Source organism: Plectrocnemia conspersa, unplaced genomic scaffold (genome assembly GCF_051122295.1).
Source record: "Plectrocnemia conspersa isolate PC_06_02 unplaced genomic scaffold, ASM5112229v1 ptg000006l, whole genome shotgun sequence".
NCBI lineage: Eukaryota > Metazoa > Arthropoda > Insecta > Trichoptera > Polycentropodidae > Plectrocnemia > Plectrocnemia conspersa.
This window is the reverse complement of record NW_028277170.1, coordinates 934,359-956,697: the sequence shown is the minus strand read 5'-3', so window position 1 is coordinate 956,697 and position 22,339 is coordinate 934,359. Positions and strand designations below refer to the sequence as shown.

The 22,339-nt window shown below is 30.3% G+C and overlaps 1 protein-coding gene across 9 annotated transcripts in view; it reads right to left on the bottom strand.

The window, feature by feature from the left end:
• Positions 1-17,224: 17,224 nt before the first annotated feature.
• SLO2 (slowpoke 2) overlaps positions 17,225-22,339 on the bottom strand; it is a 199,073-nt gene continuing 193,958 nt past the window's right edge. For 5 of the 9 annotated variants that reach the window (XM_088188004.1, XM_088188005.1, XM_088188008.1 and 2 more), the window contains 2 exons: positions 19,780-19,985; positions 17,225-18,883 (listed from right to left, as the gene is read on the bottom strand). In XM_088188004.1, the coding sequence (XP_088044130.1) occupies positions 18,307-18,883; positions 19,780-19,985 (783 nt within the window). In that variant the 3' untranslated portion in view covers positions 17,225-18,306. Of the gene's footprint in view, positions 18,884-19,779; positions 19,986-21,096; positions 21,208-22,339 lie in introns of all 9 variants that reach the window. The other 4 variants (XM_088188002.1, XM_088188006.1, XM_088188007.1 and 1 more) reach the window with 3 other exon arrangements.

Sequence of the window (22,339 nt, the reverse complement as noted above, 5' to 3'; positions counted from 1 at the left end):
TATCTAGACTAAATTTGTTAGCCACTCTGATTTAAATAACGGTTATTAAAATATAAAAAAAACGTAACACTGTTATAAAAAATATTGTGAAATAGAAATTTAAATAAAAAGGGCAAGAAACTTTTTTTTATACAATTTATAGACGTCCATCTAATTTTTGCGACATTTTCAAATGGATTTTACACAATTAAATAGACTAAAAAATAAATAAACGATTAATTTAAAAACTTTTTTCAACATTACATATGTTCTATTCTATACATTCATAGGATATGAATTAACATAATTTAGTGAACAAATCTAAAAGTATCGAAAAACGATGATTAACCCTTTGGAGGAAAAACTATTTCTTACATAATAATTATCAAAATAAAGAAAGGTTATACGATTAGTAAATAAAGAATTGACTTACTTGATTTTCAATTTTCAGTTTAATTTTCGCTGCTTTCAACAATTTCTTGTGTAGTGCACGCATTTTTAATGTTTCTTGACAATTATAGTTTTAAGTCCGTTAATAATTGTATTATAATTATAATATATTATATTTGATTTTATGAAAATATTATTATATAAATGTTACAATCACGATATATTATGCTATTGAGTATTTTTAATTCGATTTTATAAAAGGGAATATATCATTCAAAGAGCGAGGCAGCAATGTGCTCACTTTTAGAAGTTCTAAACATAACTGACTCGATGATCAAATCGTGAAAAATTAGCGAGTCGTTAATTGAGTTAATCTAAACAAAAGACAAATCTTCGCCGGCGTAATTTCACTAGGCGGTCAACTTAAAGATGATATTCTGCGAAAAGATAATAAATTATTTTGTTAGTATATACAATAGTATTGACATAGTATTTTCAAGATACTTTATTGAATTGAACATCTTTTTGAGCCATATCCGACTTAATATTATATAAGACCGATGGGAAAAAAATGCGGTTTATAATGTATACAAATTTTGTTTTCCATTTTTTTCATTAAATTCTTTCGCCCATAAAATACACGATTTTGTTTAAAAATTATAAAATGTTTAAAAAATTATATTATACCTTTCCGGGAAATTATGGATCTAAAACACTTTGCGTTTAAACATATTTTATCTCATTCTTTTGTTAGACATGAATCGTTTCAAACCGGCTGTTTTAAAAACTATGTGTTGTGCTAGTGCTTTGAGGCTGTTCCAGATCGATACCGAATTCAATATTAACAAGTTAGTTCTAGGTTTGAGTTTTTCGCAAAAAAAAAAAAAACAATAAAACCATAACAGTAATACAAATTTTAAAACAACTCCAACTATAAAAATATGAAATTACAGGTTCATTATATCTACACTTGTTTTAATATGTATATTTTTTATTATTTAATTAATTTCACAGACATCACACTAACCTAAAATCGCTGACACAATATAGAATAGGTAAAAGCATTTCCCTTTGAAGTGTTTTAGTGCGCACGTTGTTTTTATTCTGTCAAAGCATACAATGCTACATTTAGCGTATATTTTTATTAGATGGGTGCTTTAACTAGTGAGTGTGTGAACTCTCTGACGTGAGCTAGTTACATCGTTAACGAACAAAAAATAATAATAAAAAATAGCGTTGGATAGGTTAGGTGCGAGCGAGCGTTTGTCAGAACAGTGAACACCCCATGGATAACTCTCTGCAACGAATTTACTTAAAAGCAGGATAATATAATTTGGCAACAATAAATTGTTTAATTTTGAGTACTTTGACCATAATCGAATAGTGAGAGCATACAATCACTAGTTATTGTTCATAAATTTCTTTGTATGTACTATAACGAAGTGATTTGACAGTGCATACATTGACTAGTTAATGAATGCATTTTCGAAATTAACACTTTGACTTTATAAATTATTATTCGCATCTCATTATTTTTTTAAGTTGAATATGTATAATTTTAATTTTCGTGATTAAAAATTATATAAAAAAATTTGTACGTAAAATTTGCGATCGTTGAATTTTCCTGACATAAAAATTTACGTATAAGTAAAAATATTTTTAATATTATTTTTTTATTCGAAGTAAGTGTTTGAACTTTTGAATTTTGTATTCATCAAAATGCAGTGTACAAAAAATATATTTGTAATCGTAAAAACGTAAAAATAGATCGAACTATGAATTATATATGGAATCGAGTGGGCGAGTGCGTTGATGTTAAATCTTCCCTAAGGGCTTTCTATTGATGTGACATATCCTAGATGGTTTTCTATTGATGTGACATATCAATGAAATTTTCTCCTGAGATAATTTCAATGCTAAAAATAAAGCAAGTAATGGAAATGATCGGTACATCCGTCTGATCTCGAGAAATTTCGTTCATTAAGAGCGCGCGTTAAGTGTTTGATAATTTCCTGTCATCGCAATTATTACAAAAGTTGCCAAAACAAATAATTCATGATCCCAAAGCGTTCTGGAAATTTATTAACACTAAACGCGCTACTCAATCGACGCCGAAAGTGATGAACTTCGACGATAAAACATTGTACGTTTCACATTGGTTTTGCGCAATAGCGCAATTCTGTTTTCGAGAACATTTTTCGGCTTCTGCTCAGTCGCTTCATTATTCTTGATCCTGGTCTTCAGTACTGATTTGATTCCTGATTTCATTTTGAAAGGTTGCGAAATCAGTCTCACTGCTCCTCTAAAACGTATTTTTGATCTAATTCTCAAGACATTATCATTTCCTGAGCTATGGAAATGCACAAAAGTCATCCTTATCCATAAAAAGGGTGATAAATTGTGTATAAAGAACTATAGACCAGGCGCAGTGTTGTCAGCTCCTGCTAAATTGTTTGAAATAATTATTCATAGATATGTTTTTAATCACTTTCGGCAAGTTTTGTTGGATTAACAGCATGCACCCGCTCCACTATCTTTCACCAAAACGGTGACAAAATCTCTTGTTGCGGGAGTTCAATTAGACATCGTATATACAGATTTTGAGAAAGCCTTCGACAAGGTTTGTCATGCGTTATTATTAAAAAAATTGTCAAACCTCGGTTGCTCGGATGATTTAACTCTGTTTTTCTCGAGTTATTTGAGCGATCGTAGATAGTCTGTAACCTATGGCGGCCGATTGTCGAAAGAATATTTCATCCTTTCGGGGGTTTCTCAAAGGTTCAACCTGGGCCCTCTGCTCTTTATGTTATTTATTAATGACATAAATACAGCAGTTACAAATCAAATTTTCTTCTCTATGCAGGTGATTTAAAATTGAATAAATGCATTCGATCTGTTGCGGACTCCTCTCTACAGAGTGATTTAGATTCTATGGAGATGGGCTTCCGTTAACCGTCGGAAAGTTCCATACTGTGTCATTTTCATGATCCCGTTTGTCATCAGTTTATTGCAACGATCTCGGTAGGAACATTTTGACCAGAGAAACTTCCATTAAAGATATTGGAATCACTTTTGAGAGCAAGTGGAGATTCTATCTAGACATACGCGACGTCTGCGATAAATCTTCTAAGATGTTCGGCTTTGTTATGAGGAACGCCTTTCACTTTGACGATCCGTTAGTTATTCGCGTCCTCTAGGACACCTTAGATTGTAGCATTCTTGAATCGGAATCTATAATTTGGAATCCCCGAATAACCAAATATTCCCTTTTAGTAGTAAAGATGTAAAAAAGGTTTTTAACATACCTTTATAAAAAGACATATCGCCGTACATGTACGGCGGTTAATCTTTCACTGTTTTGAGATACCCCAGATAGTTATATATTCACATATAATATATTTGTAATATATTTATCTATATTACTGAGTAAATAATAAATAAAATACTTTATTTTTGTATAATATTATTTTTAATTAAAATTTTTATAAATGATTTGTATACAAATTAAAAATACCAATAAATTAATGAGTATGAAATAAATAAGCATTACAAAAAATATTTTGTATTCATTTTATAATGATATTGAAAGCCTCTGTATTGATATAAAAAATCCACAAATGCCTAATAATATATAATAAATATGTAAAATAAATTAACAAAATTTAATAATATAAAAATGTTAAATTAAATTATTTAAACATACTAGTACAAAAAAGTAGTAAAATAAATTAAAGCAATAAACTTAATAGAATCACTGATTTTCTATTATTATTTACTATAAATGCAGTATTAAATAATAATAAATAAATAATTATGGATATATACGTAAAATTATACTAACAAATTACCGAATGTCTATAAATTAACTCACTACTCAAAGGGTTAAACCAATTTTAAAAATAAAATGAACGGTAAATATATTTAAATTATTGATGTTTTAAATTAATTACTAAATAATATATAAAAATAAGAAAACATTGTTGCATTTTTTTTATTTTCTAAAGACTTATAATAGTTGAACGAACATATATATATTTTTACTTATTGAAATTAGCTAATATGCAATAAGCAATTCCTGTTTTATGAAAAAATATTTCATTTATTATATTTCTATATCTACTTTGATTTTTTCTCTTGATCTATTTTTTTTTAGTTCCTAGGTTTTAACTAGGTTTTCTTATGTATCAACGTTTTTCATTTCGCGAAAAGTGAGAAATTGTTCAAATTTATCGAGAATTCTCGAGATTAATATTTACTCAAAAATTTAAATTATGTTAAAAAATATATAAAATACATTTTTTGTCTTTTTCCCAAGGCCCGGGTCGCTCTCGGCAGCTCTGGTCACAACCCTTGAGCTGGCCCTGGCCACTGTAATAGGTACCTTTTATTATACAATTACAAAAATCTATAATTTTCTGTCATATATGTACATATACAAGGTTTAACATTTAAATCGAGATATTCATTAGAAGCTAAATATTAAAATTATTTTCTATTTATAATTTCCAAATTTAAATACACTCAGTTTTCAGATTCAGAGTATATTTTTTCTTGACAATTTAATCTTATCCACCCATCAACTAACTAAAATTAAAATATCATATTTATTTCTCAATTTTTTATACATTGGTTAGTATTATTTCTGAGGAAGCAGTGGTGCAGCAAATTTTGCTTTGCTTTGGGCGCAGATTTTTCTTCACGAATTCGTGCAGAAGCAATGTCCGAAATCACGTAGCAAATTATCGTTTATCTAAAAGCATACATGTGCATTTATTCGATGGCTGCTGGCATATCCTTCCGCGGTCATAATTGAAAACCACTAATGAAATATGTTACAAATCGTCTGAATCGCAAATATCACGCACAAAACGTGCCGAATCGATAGTTAAAATACACGTAGCAAATTATTGTTTATTTATATGCGTCCATTTGGTGTTTTTTGACGTCAAATAACATTTTCAAGTAGTATAAGAGGCGTGAATTTTATCGGAATCCGTCAAATTGCTCTCTCTTTTCGAGCGAATATGGCGTTGAAAGAAGAGATCTGCGAACTTTTCGCACTTCTAAGTAATACCAGGTAAAAGCATGAAATATTTGTGTTGGAAATAATAAGTTAATTAAATTAAATGTAATTTTTAAGGGATATTTATCAGCGAGTGTTTCACGAAATCCGAAACGAGAGCGTCTTCGTGACGTTCCACCGCCGCCAACTTTCGGTACTCAACGAGTACCATAACCACCACATGACTGCCCTACGACGTCTTGAAGACCTATCCGTGCCCAAACACCGACGTGCGCTACGAAAACATCAAAGCCAACTTGTGATACTCCAACGCCATCACCAGCACCATGTAAATGCGCTCCACCGATGCCAACAAGGTGTGCTAAACCATCACCACAAACTTGTGGAGCTACACCATTACTATGTGACTGCGCTCCATCACATCAAACACTACCAAATCTCGATACTCCTTCACCACCGCCGCCATCAGCTTACACTGCTTCGTCGTCGCCGCAGTCGCAACCTGACCAGCTTACCTTCGACCTCGCAACAACTCGTAGTACGCCCCGATCCTTCATCACCGCGCGTATAATTTGTGTTGTATTATTGTGCTTAGCAGATGTAAACCTTTTTTGAAAATCTAAATAAATTGTATCGATGAAAATATTCAACGTTTTTTATTTACGGAATATTTTAGTGGTTTGTTTTTTTTTGCACCTACGACACATTCTAAAATATCGGTAGAGCAGCGGGCACCACCTATTTTTTACATATTAGGTAAAAAGTAATACACAAAAAAAATAAGTGCTTGTTTAGAATGATGGCGCTACGTCACATTGCTGGTTTGGTCATAATAGCTACGAAAGTGAAAAAAAGTGCAAATGAGCGGCAGCAAGCGAGCGTTGTTCAGAACAGCGAACATCCCATGAATAACTCTCTGCAACGAATCTACTTCAAAAGAGTATTGTATACAGGCGGCCCTCGACTTTCGCACATAATTGGTTCCTGAAAATGTGTGCGAATGTTGAATGTACGAAAGTCGAGAGAAGTAAAAAAATTGAAATTGTATGTATTTTAAAATATTTATTTATCAAGTAAATATAATAAGTATAAGAGGCGTTTAACAGACACGTTTAAGTGGAGTTTGCGGGTGTTTCCTTTGAAAAGTTATCAAGAGTTAACTGTTTTCCACTATTCTTTTTCTTTTCTTCATATAGTATTTTATAACATGCTATGTTTTTATTGATCGCCCCACGCACTTGAGATATGCGTTCTCCATTGTGATCACAATCTTCCATAATATTTAAAAAATTGTCAAGGTGCGTGAATGCTTCATTCATATTTTTCATTGTTAAAGAGTTTTCCAAAATAAACCTGTCTCATCTACATTAAATATTTGGCTAGAGGAATATTCTCGATCTTCAATAATTTTGGATAATTAGGAAATAAATTCTTTTGTAGCATCTTTATCCAAATCAGCCGATTCTCCAGTAAATTTAATATTATGAAAAGAATACCTCATTTTAAAATTGTAAAACCAACCGTTACTTGCTTGAAAAACCGTGCTAAAATATTTTTTTAATCTATCCTTCCAATCTTTGTGCAAACTAAGAGCTTTTGCTTGAATAATTGAAATACTCAGAGAGACAACTTTTTGATGTTGGTCATCGATCTACGATGTCAAAGATGACATCCATGTTTTTTTTTTGCTGTGTTTTTTTGGAAACATATCATTAAAGATTGTGGAAATATATCTTTATTTTCCACAATTTTGAACGTATTCTTTAATTATATTTTTATTTTGCAAAATTTAACATATCGTAGACCTGTCTGTATCATACGAACGTCCGATTGAAGCAAAAGATTCACCGCATCAGAACGTTTTTTAAAAAAAAAAAAAAATTAAAAATTGTTTTTTTTTAAATGTGCAAAATAGCGAATTGTGCGAAAGTCGAGGGCCGCCTGTATATTGACTACAAGGTTTACCTTACATATACGATTTAAATGTTTTTACCATGTTTGAATTTTAGCCGTTAGGGCCGACTATTGTCAATCTCGGAAATGTGATGCAGTAATTTATCTTTTACAAAAATATTTGAGAATGAATCATTGTACATATATTTTTTGAGTAAAATGGGTGATAATGAAAAATATACGGAATTCAGTGAGAGCTATTAAAAGATTGCTGCCGTTCCAAACTACCTACCTTTTTTGATACTGCAGCAGTTTGCTGCAGTATCACTTTGTACAGTTTGCTATACAAACGTCTTTTACAATTCATCAACTAACGCAACCGAAAACAGCGAAGCTACTACCCACGACCAGAACTATTTGAAATATTTTCGCAAATATATGACTTAAAATATATTTTTTTTTACTTTCAACTTGACCGTGATTTTTTTTTTTTTTTTAAAATGTAATTAATTGTATTTTAAAAGATGTAAATTTTCTGTAAATATATTTTCTATGTATGTAAATTTATATAGGGGGGGGGGGGAGCAACTTAGTTTTTGCCTGAGGCGCTATATATGCTAGAGCCGGCCCTGTATAAAATATTATTATTTATTATATATTTTAATTATATTATAATATTTAAAAACAAATAATATATTAAATATTTTTTATCATATTCGTATTTTTTGTATAGAGTCATAACGTTTAAAATATCTATTTGGATATTTAATACTTTTATTCAATAAAATAAAGTTTTTGGTAGGTCCCAATTGGGATTTCTATACATAAAATATGCGGGACTTTTTTGAAATCTGACATTTGTCGCTGTTGACAGTCAGATTTTGCGTCGTTAATTGCGCTCCATCGTGAGTGCCGAAGAGTGTAAAGTTCAAATAAATAATCTGCGAACAGATATCTAATCACAGTAAATATCTTTTACACATTATTAGTTAAAGATTATGCAAAAAGTAGGGCCACACAACAAACATAAACAACAAACAACAAACAAAACTTAATATAACATTGGTTTCGTAAGTATTTATAAATAATAAGTATAGCATGGTTATTCTAACAAAATTATTATTGAAATTCTAGGATCGAATGTATATGTCTAATTCATTTCGACTTGAAAATTGCACTTAACCTATATATGTCAAAATAGTTATCACATATGTTGTTTGACATTTATAGGTATACAGAGGAAATAAAATCTATCATTATAATCATTATTCAAATGTATTATTACTCATCTATCATATTACATAAAGCTATCATTATAAGTACTTCAAATGTATTAAAATTAATTATTATGAATATTAGTTAATACTAAATGTATTAGTATTAACTAATATTCATTAGAAATATAAAAAGCACAGATTACCTTTGATTATCCTACATAACTTATTACACATATAATACTTCCCTACAGTTTACAGTTAATTTTCATGAACAATGAGTGATATGATTACATTTATGTATTGCAAACAATATAAATATGACATATTGCCTCAACTTAACCATTAAAGAATAGTTGCTTATCTACACATTCAATTAAGGTAACTTTTATTGTATTTTTTTCTTTAATTGTTCCTTTTAAATTGCTTTTATGGATTATGAAGTTAGATGAATGTTAGTGTTTAATGTTTAACTATTGTATATACAATAGTTCTTACTGTTTACAATTATTTTTTAGAAGCAATGACTTGATTGATGCTAATACGGTGATTATTTTACCCCAGCAAACTGGATACCAACGTGTTCAACTAAAGAATCACATGCATATATTGAAATTATTGACGTTTACTTAAAATTCAAACATGTACGTATTACATTTTCTTTATCAACATACCTAATTATTTATGTAAAATATCATATAAAAATCTATTTTTTGTTAGCTTGTCACATTAAAATTGCATTTATGAATTATAAATAGGAATATTGTGCACAGCTTACGACTTTGTATGTTCTTACTTCTAATTATTTTAATTATTTTTCAGAAGCAATGAGAGAGCGATGCGATGACTTATTTGGCAAACGTAGAAATGTTACCATACCATCCCGGAAAGAAAAGTGATTATTATTGAAAAGTGAAATATGATGCCAATTTGCTTAGTTGAAGAACAACATACATTGCATAGTTTTGAGCCACCGAACCTGGGGTTGAACGAATACATGTGTAAAGCCAAATCAAAATCACCTCCGTTATCAGCTGTCATTATTTCTATTTTAATTATTTAAATGCTCTTTTTTCATATACATGTTAAATAATGAATATCATTGTATATTGATTTAGTATCCGTTGGAGTTGTTCTGACGTTTAACCACTAGACGGGACTGCAATAATATTAAAATCCTTCAAATCAGTATTGTTATAGTGAAAACAATCTTAAACATAACCCCGACCTCTCCCTCCAGTGTAAAATACACGGGAAGGCGGTCCGAGGAAAGCCTCGCTGCATTGCATATCTGAGATCTATCCTTAAATAATGTGACTAGATTTTAAAAATATCAAAAAAGAACACAAAAAACGGTCATCTTGGAAATTTTTGTTTGATAGGACGTCTATTCACCTTATCTTCTAACGCAATATTTAAATTTGACGACATTGTGCGGTTGCTATAGTAATGCGTTGGTCTCTTTATCTATCTATTTATTATCTACAGAGAATATATAATGGAACGGGCATTTGACATAGATTGAAGGAGAAAGACCGTCGAACTTGTGATACGCCGAAGACACGACATTAATAATGAGAACTACTGACGTAATGGCTGAGTTACCCCGTCGATAAAAATTAGCACATACTCTTGATTGCATAAATATACATACATTGCTTTAAAAAGTTAAATTTATCTAAAATATTTGCTGTCTTCTGCGAGTATCTAAATGCATCGCGGCTGTCAATATGTTGTTTGTGGTGTTTATGATTTAATTATCTACGATGTAGAAGAATAAACTACTTACCGGAATTATTGAATTATCTCACTTCTCAAAATATATTAAAAAGGTAAATTTATATAGTTATCTAAATTTTCAGAATATTTTATTTAAGTTTCAGATATTGTATGAAATTAAAGACAAATATTTTTTTACAGAATACTATATTTAATCAAAAAAATACATTAGAAATAATATGAAATAAAAAGCAAAAATTCATATTAATAAATTGCAAAAATTCATATTAATAAATTACAAAACTAGTATACATTTCGTCAATTTTCAAGGAGCATGATTATGTTTGTTCTTCATATTTGTGATTATTCCTTTCTTCATATGAATATAAGCTTTGCATTTGAATTGTTTCGCTAGTTTGCATTTCCACTTCTGACGATTTTTCACCAATTTTTTGTCGATTATATAAGAATAATTTTGACATATAATATAGTCGTTGGGTCCTGTCTCCGGAATCATCGTCCTTGGATTGTGATCGTTAGACACTTGAGCGTCGCTCGGTTCGTAATTAGGTTGAGACGGTCCCTCCTTCACATCGTTGCAGGCGTTTCCATGGTCGCTACTTCTTACATTGTCATTTGAATAATCACAGTTCCTATTTGACCATTTTATGTTAATGTTTTCGGGCGCCGAGGTGGATGGTCCAGGTTCCGCTGGATCAAAACTTGAAGCAATCGTGTGAGATGGTTCTTGCCTTGGCGTTATAGTCGGGAGATAATTCTCGGGTTGGTACTTGGATAGACTTTCAATCCGAAGTAGTTTGGCGAAATAAATAAACGAATTAAACTCTTCTTTCTTGACATCAACTTCCCCCATGTACATATATTGCAATATTTTTACTAATATGTTGTAAGTAACGCCACTTAAATACACTATAGGATATGTTGCATGATATTTGAACAATTCCAAAAAATGTAGTGAGTGAATGGATAGTACCAATATATGAGCGTAAACCATTCGCCCTTCTGCAACCAAAGTTACGTCGAATAGCTCTGCGCGACGTACCAGCCCGGAGATACCAGCAGCCAAGCTCGAGGAGAAATTATCACACCGTAAACGGTGTAATGCGTTCGACGTCATCCTGACGAATGTGGCCACGTCGTGGAGTAAAGGCGGTGGTGATGAGGAGGAAGTTTCGTTGTCAACGCCGGCAATTACTGGCAAGACTCGTTGAAATTAAAATTGAAAAAAAACATCGTAAATTGCCATTTTTCATTAATTCTGAAGCACGGAACTATGTGTTAAAATTATAAAATTTTCTTAAGTAATTATTAGGGGAGTAAAATTACATTTAAAAATTAAAAATATATTTACTCTTTAGGTGCCCTTGTAATGAAAATAATATAGACTTGTTGAAATTAAAATTGAAAAAAAACCATCGTAAATTGTAATTTTTCATTAATTCTGAAGCACGGAATTATGTGTTAAAATTATAAAATTTTCTAAAAGAATTATTAGGGAAGTAAAATTACATTTAATTAAATAAAAATATATTTACCTTCTAGGTGCTCTTTTAATGAAAATAATGTAGTCTTATTCTTGTCTTTTTTATGGGATATAGCGGGTTTTGAGGAAAGCTACGCTTTGGTAACGTCGCAGGGCGTCAACCGCTTTAGACCGTTTGTATCCTCTAACACAGGGGCTCCCAAACTTTTTCGGTTTCCGGCGCCATTAAAATATCAGAATTTTTCCGCGGCGCTCCAAGTCAAAACATTGGTCTATCATAGGGCAGACCTAATGTTACTAATAGTTTTTCTTTATTTCCAATTCAGAAACGCATTGATATATCTATACCAGTGGCGTGCCGTCCATATATGCGGTCGATTCAAAACGCCACCAGCATACACGGTTGATGGACTATTTTTTTAGTTACACCATAAGTTACTTTATAATTAAAAAAATCGTTTATTTGTTTTATGTATAAATAAAAAAGTAAGTTTTTAATTACATTTACTAATTAGAAAGACACAATAAACTGAAAATATCAAGCATCTAATCTGTTATTTTCGACTAAAATTTCTCAATAAAAATAATAATAATTTTGAGACCTTTGTCTATTTTTATTAAAAAATATTTTGAAAAATATATTTTTTAAAATAAATGTTTTTTCTGGGCAGAATTATATATTTTAATAATTAATAAGGCCAAAAAGCCTTCACTTTATTTAAAAATAATAATAAACTAAAGATATTTAAAATCTATAATAAATTAAGAATATTTAAAATCCATAATAAAATAAAAAAATATATTTAAGATTAAAAAAAATATTTTAAATAAATCTTGAAACTTTACATTTTAAAAAATATTTAAATTAGTATTACACAATTGGTTTGTAATGAATAGTATTTATTTTGAAACTTTGCCCTTTTTTGTTGAAAATGTTTTTTTAAGCGAAATTTTAAAAATTCTCAAAAAACTATTACTATTAATTGCCAACGTTCGCCAAAATTTAAGTACATCTTTTTTCTTAGCTAATACAAATCCACATTATTTATATTATATTTTAAATCCCGTATAAACTAAACAAATTAAATTTTTTTTTTTTATAATTTGATGATTTTTACACATATTTTGATATGTGTCTTACAATTTTAATCGATAAAATCTATTGCGCCGTTCGTTTACAAGCGCGCCAATACCATGGATTCCCCACCGTCAGATTTGCTCACATGTGACACTTTCATTATCTGTCAAGCGCGTGTCGGGATACAGCTTAGTGCCATTAAATAAACAGTTAAATATGTTATAATCACAGCATTTTTCTTACAAAGTGTTAGTTGAAGATGATTCAAAATGGTATAGCACTTGGAATTATAAACAATATAAATAAAAGTTTAAATTATGAATGTGCCAGAAAGTTATATGAATAATATGTTATATGAATAAAATCAATATTTACTTTCTAGGATCTAATATTAAAAGACAAACAGCAGTGATTTGGCAATTAAAGATATACGTGCCAAAGTTAATTAAACATATTACAATGGTAGTAATAATGAAAAATCTCATATTAGTGTAAACGAAAAGTTACATTTTACATACTATATAGTATCGTTTACAGTTAATTTTCAAAAGCAATGATGGATCTAATAACATTTACGTATGGCAAACAATTAATATATGGCTTATTGCGACAATTTTGAAGAAGATGATGAGATGCTAATCTACATGTTTAATCCTCTATAGTAACTACCGTCAATTTTGTTCTTCGGTGGTCGTTTAAATTTAATTTATGGATTATATTAGTAGTAATAATATGTTCAATGTTTAACTCTTAATAAGGTCTTATTGTTTTTAATTACTTTTTAGAAGCAATGGATAGAACAATTTGATGACCTATATGGCTACAACGTAGAATTGGTATATATAAACAAAGAGTGAATCTTCTCATGTTGAAGTCACCATCAGCAAGTATTATCTTTTTATAAAGAACATACTACATAAGTTTGATGTAACTGAATATCTTGAATTTGGCTATTCCTAAAGAGAAATGATGGCAAAGAACAAAAATTGATTAAAAACCATGACGTATACATACATACTTTGCCACATCGGAATTAAAAATGAGCCACTGTTAGATATTTTGGCTATCAATTATTCCAAGTATGCAATCACATATTTATAATCATCGTAAAATGTTGTGTATTAAATAACATCCAAGAAACTACACATTTATAAGCTGTCCGTTGGCTGATATATATAGCGTTCCCACTATAACGGCGCGGATTTGATCGACATTAACTTTCAATCCTCATACATACTAAGGATATATTACACGTTCGCGTGTAAAACATACCTGGTTTATTTGCAATTCTTAAGATCTAAAGTATATGTACATTAAATCGGAAGAAATGGTAATGTTTATGTAATATAAAAACTCACTTTTCGGCCTCGGAACCCGGTGACGGGAATTCAAAATTTGAAGATTTCTTTAGGAAGATTGTTTTATGATTGTTCAGTGTATTCTTCTTATCCTAAATACATTATGTATATATTTAATTTTCATAGTTATAACACATCTACTTAATTTGCAATCCGATTATTTATATTCTGTCAAATGAAACAACGCACATGAGGAATTAATGAATATTATTGTCGCGTAGCAAAATTTTATTATAAAATAATAATTATTTAAGACGGTTGTCACGGTACTGTCGGCCATCTTGTTTTATATTTGAATGCTTATTTTTCATTGGTCGAAACAACAGAACGCATTACTGGTGCCTCGGAAAGCAGCGAAGCAAATTCAAATTTTATTTTTATTATTATTTATTATTATAATTAAATATATTTCCTTTGTTTACGTGTATTATTATACACCGTTCATACATAGCGATACGATTTACGTTCAATTTGTTACTCTGTTAATCGTATCTCTAAATTAAAATGAAAGAATTAATACACTCTCTTCTATTTTCGCACACAATTTATGTAAGTGACACGTTCTTTAAAAATTTTTGTTTTAGCAAAAAATATAGTTTATCAAAAATATCTAGTTTTTACAACTGTTTTGCTCAATCTATAAGTTTATGCGTATAAAATCTTGCACTTTTTTTATTGTTGTGTGAAATCTTGCACTTTTATACAGTTTGTTATTATTTAAGTTAGTATATATACAATATTATATATACTATAGTATTATTTAAATTATTTTTAAGCGCAGGTTCTAATAATTATTTTTCTCTCTATTCAGGCAATTTTTTCTTTTGATTTACTGCCGAAAATATCATTTTTAAGAGAGTAAATATATAAATAAATATTAGAAACTGTGCTTGTTCAATTGAGGTATTTTAATTTTATAATAAAACGATTTTTATTTGGGTATATATATTGATTTTATTTATGTATAATATATTTGTTATAAATCAACTTTAAATGGTTTGATTAAAATTCGATTACGCTATACAAATATAATGTTTTCCTTAGCTCTATAGTCTCTAGGTAGTTGGTTTTACATAGAAAAGATCCAACGATAAATTATGTATCCCTGCATAGACGTCAATGTACACACATAATTATAGTTCATTTCTAAATTTCTTTTTGCCTCATAGAAAATATACATAAAGACTTTATAGAATTAGTATATATTTTTTTTGATCTTACACGGTATACATAAGCGTTTACCCTACCGTTTTGGACCCGTCCACGGCTCTCTTACAGACCCGCAGTTTTTATCATAAAATTCTATGCGATCGACGGCGTTTCATTTCGGGATTTCAACTTCAATTTCGATTTCATTAGATTTCAGAAGGGCTACAACAGATTATTATTTATATATCTAGGAAAAAAACCGCTTCTACTTTTTGCCGCCGTGCTACATTCGCCCGTGGTATTCAACTTCCTTATAAACGAAACGCAGACTTATTTAACTATTACATTCATTATGTTGTATTTATCGTAAAGTATATAAAGTCACTGCGTAAGTTCTGTCTGTCCCTTTTCGGCGAGAGAAGATGAGCGATCAATCGATGAGATAGAAATAAAGAGGGCAGTGAGGCAAGGATGTATTATATTCCCTATTGTAATAAGCATTCATTGGCAAATTCTATTACTCTGATCTTTGCCAATATAATATGAATATACGGCATACAGAAGAAAATTTAAGATAAATATTTGAAAAACATGTAATGCATTCTACACTCTACAAGTGACTCTTAATTAAAAAAAAATATTTTGCCTCCTCTACAAATAGTCTACACAAGTTATCTAAGTTTTGAAGAAACACGTAAATTTGACATTCGTAACATTCAATAAATTTAACTATACAACAATGTTAAAATAGCTTAAAAATATGTTTAATAGCATTTTTAGTTAGTCTGAAGTACCGTAGCTAGCTGGCGTACGGGTACGGGACGCTCAACATTTTATCATTTTTATTATAGTATAATGATATACACATAAGTAATTATATCAGATGTATCATGTGTTGTATAATTAATTTTAAACTTGAAGGTCTCATAAATGTATGTATATTTCTAGGCTATATGTATTTAAGTATATTTCTAGGCAATGTTTAAAAATGAATATTTTAATTAAAAAAATAAGAGCCACTTTTAAAAACATCCATTCTAAAGAGACAAAGCATTTGATATATTTAAGATAAACATATTTTAAACATCGTTGAGATAGCATATGTTAGATTTTATTCCACAACACAAAATTTATAGAATAAGAGGCTTACCCTATTTAAGTAATGAATACCATCTATTAATTTTAAATAGTTAAATAATTCGATTAAATTCTAATTTAAACATCCATATGAAGTTAATAATTACTTTTAAATATAATGAATATTCGTCAACAGGTTTTAAATTAAATTTCATTTAGGGGACAGAACTTATTTAGCAATACATATTGATTATACATATACGAATACATTTACTATAATTTATATATTCTATTACTATATATTTATATAAACAATACAGAGCTTCTCGTAACGTTTATAAAACAAAAAAATCAACCTTTTACCACACAAGATGATTCACGATAGTATAAAAAAATATTTTAATAATACAATACAATTTCAAAGTGTCCTACTTAGATATATAAAATTGATTTGGTAGATGAATTTACTTAAAAATCTCTAACTGCTTTCATTTAATATGAATCAGAATGCCTTTTTTGTGTATTTATAACAATGAAATTATTTATAAAAGTAATTTTATATATTATTGAAAAGAGTAGTGTTTGCGCAACTATTTAATTTAAATACGCAAACACTTATAAGACATTACCATCATTTAAAATTCTCGATTATATTTTATATAATTGTGATTATATACTTATTTCATGCAACATATAATATATTGTATACTCAGTAGTGCAGTGCTACATAACATTCATAATATATATATATTATAATCAAATATATATATATATATATATATATATATATATATATATATATATATATATATATATATATATATATATATATATATATTTTATTATATAACATAATCTTAAATGCTACAGTTTAATTTTATATAATGTTGAAATGGTATGAGTGTTCTTGTTTACTTACATTCATAACGTTTCACGGTAATAGTGCACATGCACCCGCGTATTTATACATTGTTAAGTGAGAGATTTAATTGAAAAGTGATACATTTATCTAAGCAACATTCAGTCACATATTGAGATGTAGTGATTTTGTTAAACACTAATAAGTCTTTTTCGGTGACACACTGCACTGTGGAAAGCTATAGATGGCTAGCGAAGACACAGTTAAGTCTTAAGATTTTTTCTTTTACTTTTCCTTTAACTATTAAAGTGAATAAAAATTCTTCTAACTCTAACAGTAGTTGTTCCCGCAATCATTCTGATATTCTTCTTTGATATATAGTATGTGGGGCGTATTTATTCATAGACAGGTGTTTGAAAAGTTTGAGAGTTGGAGTAGAATAGTGATTTCGCGGCGTCAAGCACTTCTATATTTAACAATAATCAATAATATCTATCGTCAACACACATATTATATAGATGTTTTAAACCATCTTATATCTACCAGTAGTAATATATTAATTAAAGATAACATTGAGAAAATTACCTATTTCAGCTACTTTCTATTAAAAAGTATACATATAGATTTCCTGTTACAAGTAATAGCACCAGGATGAAGTTGAAAATTAAGACTTGTTTGCCAAAATCTACAATGACAGAAAATTTGTGTAAGGATTACCCAAACATTACAATAATCACCAGTGAAAAAGTTTGATATTCTTTAGTACCGTTAGCTGTTGACAATAAGTAGAAACCTCTATTTTATCCACATGGCTATTATTCGAAGATGTATACAGTAACTATTAATCTTGTACAAGCGTTGAAAGCAGGGGTCAAGTCGATCCCAAACTTTTCAAACAATCGTCACGCATGCGTAGTTATAAGGAGAGACAGTGAAGACGGTTGGACCCTGGTGACGGTCGCGTTCTTAGTGCCGTTTTTTTATCGAAGTACCGAATCTATTTTTTGGAGACAGAGCTGCGACGGCGGCCCAGCATCAGGTGGTACCCCGTGGTGGCCGTCGATCATACGATCGTCCCTTGTAGAGTCTGCCTGTCTGGGTGAGGGCTGGAAGTAGAGGGTTGGTGCTCGTAAGGGATGCCTACAGTTTCTTCGGGGGGAGTCACTTCCAGGCCGATGCTTCCGTTCAGAGCGATGGTTATGCCGCTCTGGTTCTGCTGGTTCAGCTGTTGCTGCTGGTGCTGCAGAAGCGAGTTAAAGTGAGAGATACCGATCTCTTCCAAGCTGCTCTTTCTGCGGCTAGGGAGTCCCATAGAAGGTAGGCCATGTCTCAGAGAGTTGGAGCGCCTCAATAAGATGTCGTCAGTGATGCGCAAAGAGTTGGACCTACCCCTGAAACTACCGGCTACTGTCGGGCTGTCCGGCAGCGATAGAGAATTAGCTTTAGTAGTGGCTAGTGGAGGAGCTCTTGCAGCAGCGAAGCCTCCTAATCCCACGCCCGATCCTCTCCTGCTTCCGGCGCCCTGAGTAGCCATCGATTGGATCAGGCTCTGAGAGCAGAAGCTGATGTTGGACTTGCGTCGGCTGTTGTGACGCTCGAACGTCTTCTGCGCCGAGAATGGCGACGGGCGCACCAGATAGCTGAAATTTAGTAAAATCACATCAGATGACTTTATTGATTGCAAAAATAATTTTGTATAAAAAAAAAATATTTATAAAAACATCTATAACCACGCAGATTTTCAAAAACTAAAAGTAATTAGATCCTCATTAGCTTCAATACTCGTTTTAAACACTAATAGCCTCGTATTAAATATGCATTATTTTTATTATACAGACGCATTAAAAGCAACTTTTACTAAAAAAGTGACTTTGGAAAATAAGTTAGACTATAATAAAATTGCATTTGTCAACATGTATACAAAGCACTCGTCTGACGGCAATCATCGACGACTACAGCGAAGACTCTCTAACCAGCTACCACTCCACAGTTCGACTGTGCCGTCAGTAAATTATATATTTTGTACAATTAACTATCGATAGTTATTCCGGCTTTAAGTCATATTTTTCGGTTACATTTCTTGAATGTTTTTATTATTGAAAATTGTTTTTAATTATTTAAATTTATTTTATGGTAATATATGTAATACATTTTTTATTTCGTTTCAAACAAATAATATAGATGATGCTGCAAAAGTCAAAATAAATGATTATCTAGTGACACTACAAAGGAATTCGGTATCAATATAGGTACTTGGTGTACGTTCACAATCACTTCGCTTCTTACTTGAATCAAACCAGAGTTCGGCTGAACTTTATTAAGCGGAGTTTCGATTATATGACGAAAGGCAGGATACAAAAATATATATTTTTATGCGCTTATCCTGCAAGTGCAAATTATATTATTTTTTTGGTTTATCTTATCAAAATTAAATTTGGCTTTGTAAGTGATTTGCGCATCTGTTGGCACATTACTTTAAAATATATGTACAAACAACAAAACATTTTTTGTTTTTACAGTCCATAAGCATACTTACATTATGTCTCCTTCTTCAAGCTTTAAGTCACAGCTTGGGTTGATGATAACGTATGAGAGGCTGTTCCTCTTCTCGCTAACGTCGTCGTAATCATTAGTTGGCAAATTAAGTGACTCCATCCGGGAGCGAACCAAATTGGCTATCTCAGCCCTCTCAATCTGTTGGATGTGGTTCTCTCTGGCTTCATCGGCCATCCCTTGAGTGTACTAACGCAGAAAAACAATCAATATGGTCAGTGGATTTCATCGGTTAGGCTCTCGAGTCGACGTGTGTAATGTATGATATAATATAACGAAAAAAAATCAAAGTAAAATGGGTTGCATTCCGGCATTCCATAAATATATTTACAACATTCATTAAACTAAGTAAGACTAAGTAATAAAATAGTTAATAATGCAAAGTGACCCCGCTAAGTCGGTTTGTATTACATTAATACATTGCACCCTTGATTATCCAGGCATATGGAAATTTCATTTTGAATGTGCAAGAACAGATTTTTTTATTAATTTATGCATAACAAATACTCATCATTTTACATCAAATAAGCATTCTTTGTAATTATCGAACAGTCACCTAAATATTAAATGGATCGTAGGTGGAGCTAAAATTTGGACTCACGGACTTTCAAGATTGATTAAATTGATTCAGCTGACAGACAAGTAACACATTTGTTCTACAAAACTTCCTCACTCGATACCTCCGCCTGATACTGGCATATTTTTATACATATATAAGTATTAATTATACATTTGTTATACATATAAACAAATTAAAAAGTTTGACATATATGTGTCGCATAAATTAAAAATAGCAAAAAACTCGTTGTTACAAATTTTTATTTTTAGGGGGACACGGGGATTAGAAAAAAAAATAAAATAAAAAAGCCGCTTTAGCTTATATATAATCTAAAAAAGAAAAGAGAGCAATCTTCCTACTATTCCTTAAATTTTTGTACATCTATATCACTATCTGAATGCGTATTATTGATTTAAAATAGAAATTAGGCAACAATGCTTGCTGGCTCGGAGATGATATTTTGGGTATGGTCTAATAACGGTTTAGGAGCACATTGTTTCGTTATTTGCTTCGGCACCATAGATTCTGTTATTTGATGTCGCTTAAAATGTGTTTTTAATCTTGTAAATTCAAAAGACTCAAATCTTATCAATTCAAACTGAACTTTGCGGCGCACAGTGTGTCTCATTAAATGATTTGCAACTTCAAAAGCTTTCGTATCGTCCTGGATAATCTAAAGCGCCCGTGTAGTATTTAAGTCGTAGTTTTCGATTGTGCGGTAGTCAACAGTGTCAATCTTACCCCGGAGGTGTCAATCTTAGTGTATCCATCCATGCAAGTGGTCGATGAGGAAGAGGGTGAGCGATATGTCACACCGCCGTTTTCAGGCCCGTCACCACCTTCCTCGTCATGCTGTCGCATATAAAAACGTACAAACGTTCTTTTGTAATTGTTCAACAAATTTATTTATTTTATCTAGTGATTATTATTTTTTTCCATAAATTTTGTCTCTCTAAAAACTCGACCAGTGCGGCACTCAATTTCAGCTCTATGTGTTATTTGTACTATTTTGTTTTTATTAGTGATTATTTTATTTATTTAAAAACTGGACCAAAATTATATAAAAATAAAATAAAAACACAATCATGCACATGTAGATAATACTAATTTTAATCTTCCTTGTACTGCAGTACACATCAATATCTAAAATGATCTACATATCAATATTTTAAATTAAATAAAACACAACATTTAACACGACCATTATTGATATTGCTGAAACATTTATATAATATAACTAAATCATTACCACAATTAGTTTGACTTTGACTATATATTATTTTTTTATCAAAACATTTTTTTAAATATATTTTTAAGTTAGTATTTATTTTCGTTAATTCTAATAAAATAATATGCCATAAGAATTTATCATTGATTGACGTATTAATTTTTGAGAAATATCGCCGTACATGTACGGCGGTCGATTTTTACTATTTATAAGTACCCCAGATAGTTATATATTTACATATATAACCGAAAAGCAGTAAATAAAATACATTATAATTATACAATATATTTTTAATTTAAATTAATGTAAATGATTACCATAAAAAATAATACCAATAACGAAATTTATTATATATAATACCCAGCGTAAATAGAAACCGCGTAAAAATGGTAAGGAATTCATACAAAAATATAATATAAGATACGTCAGATTGATGAATATAGCTTATGTACGTATGAGGTGACGTCATCGCTGAACGTTACAAAACACATCAAAACATACATATTTTTTCGACCGCGTTAATGAAATACACAACGTCTGATTGTTTTTCAATAATATCCGTATTTTGTATATTTTTAAATCTTTGGTTTTTACATGTGCATAGAGTGTACATCACCGGATCGCACTGATTTATTTTAGTCCTGACAAATATTCGCATTGAATTACGTGTAAAACAAGTAGTAAATAGGTTTTAAAAGTTTTAAAAAGTATATTTAATTATCTTTTTATTTTTAATAATTTGTTTTGATACAAATA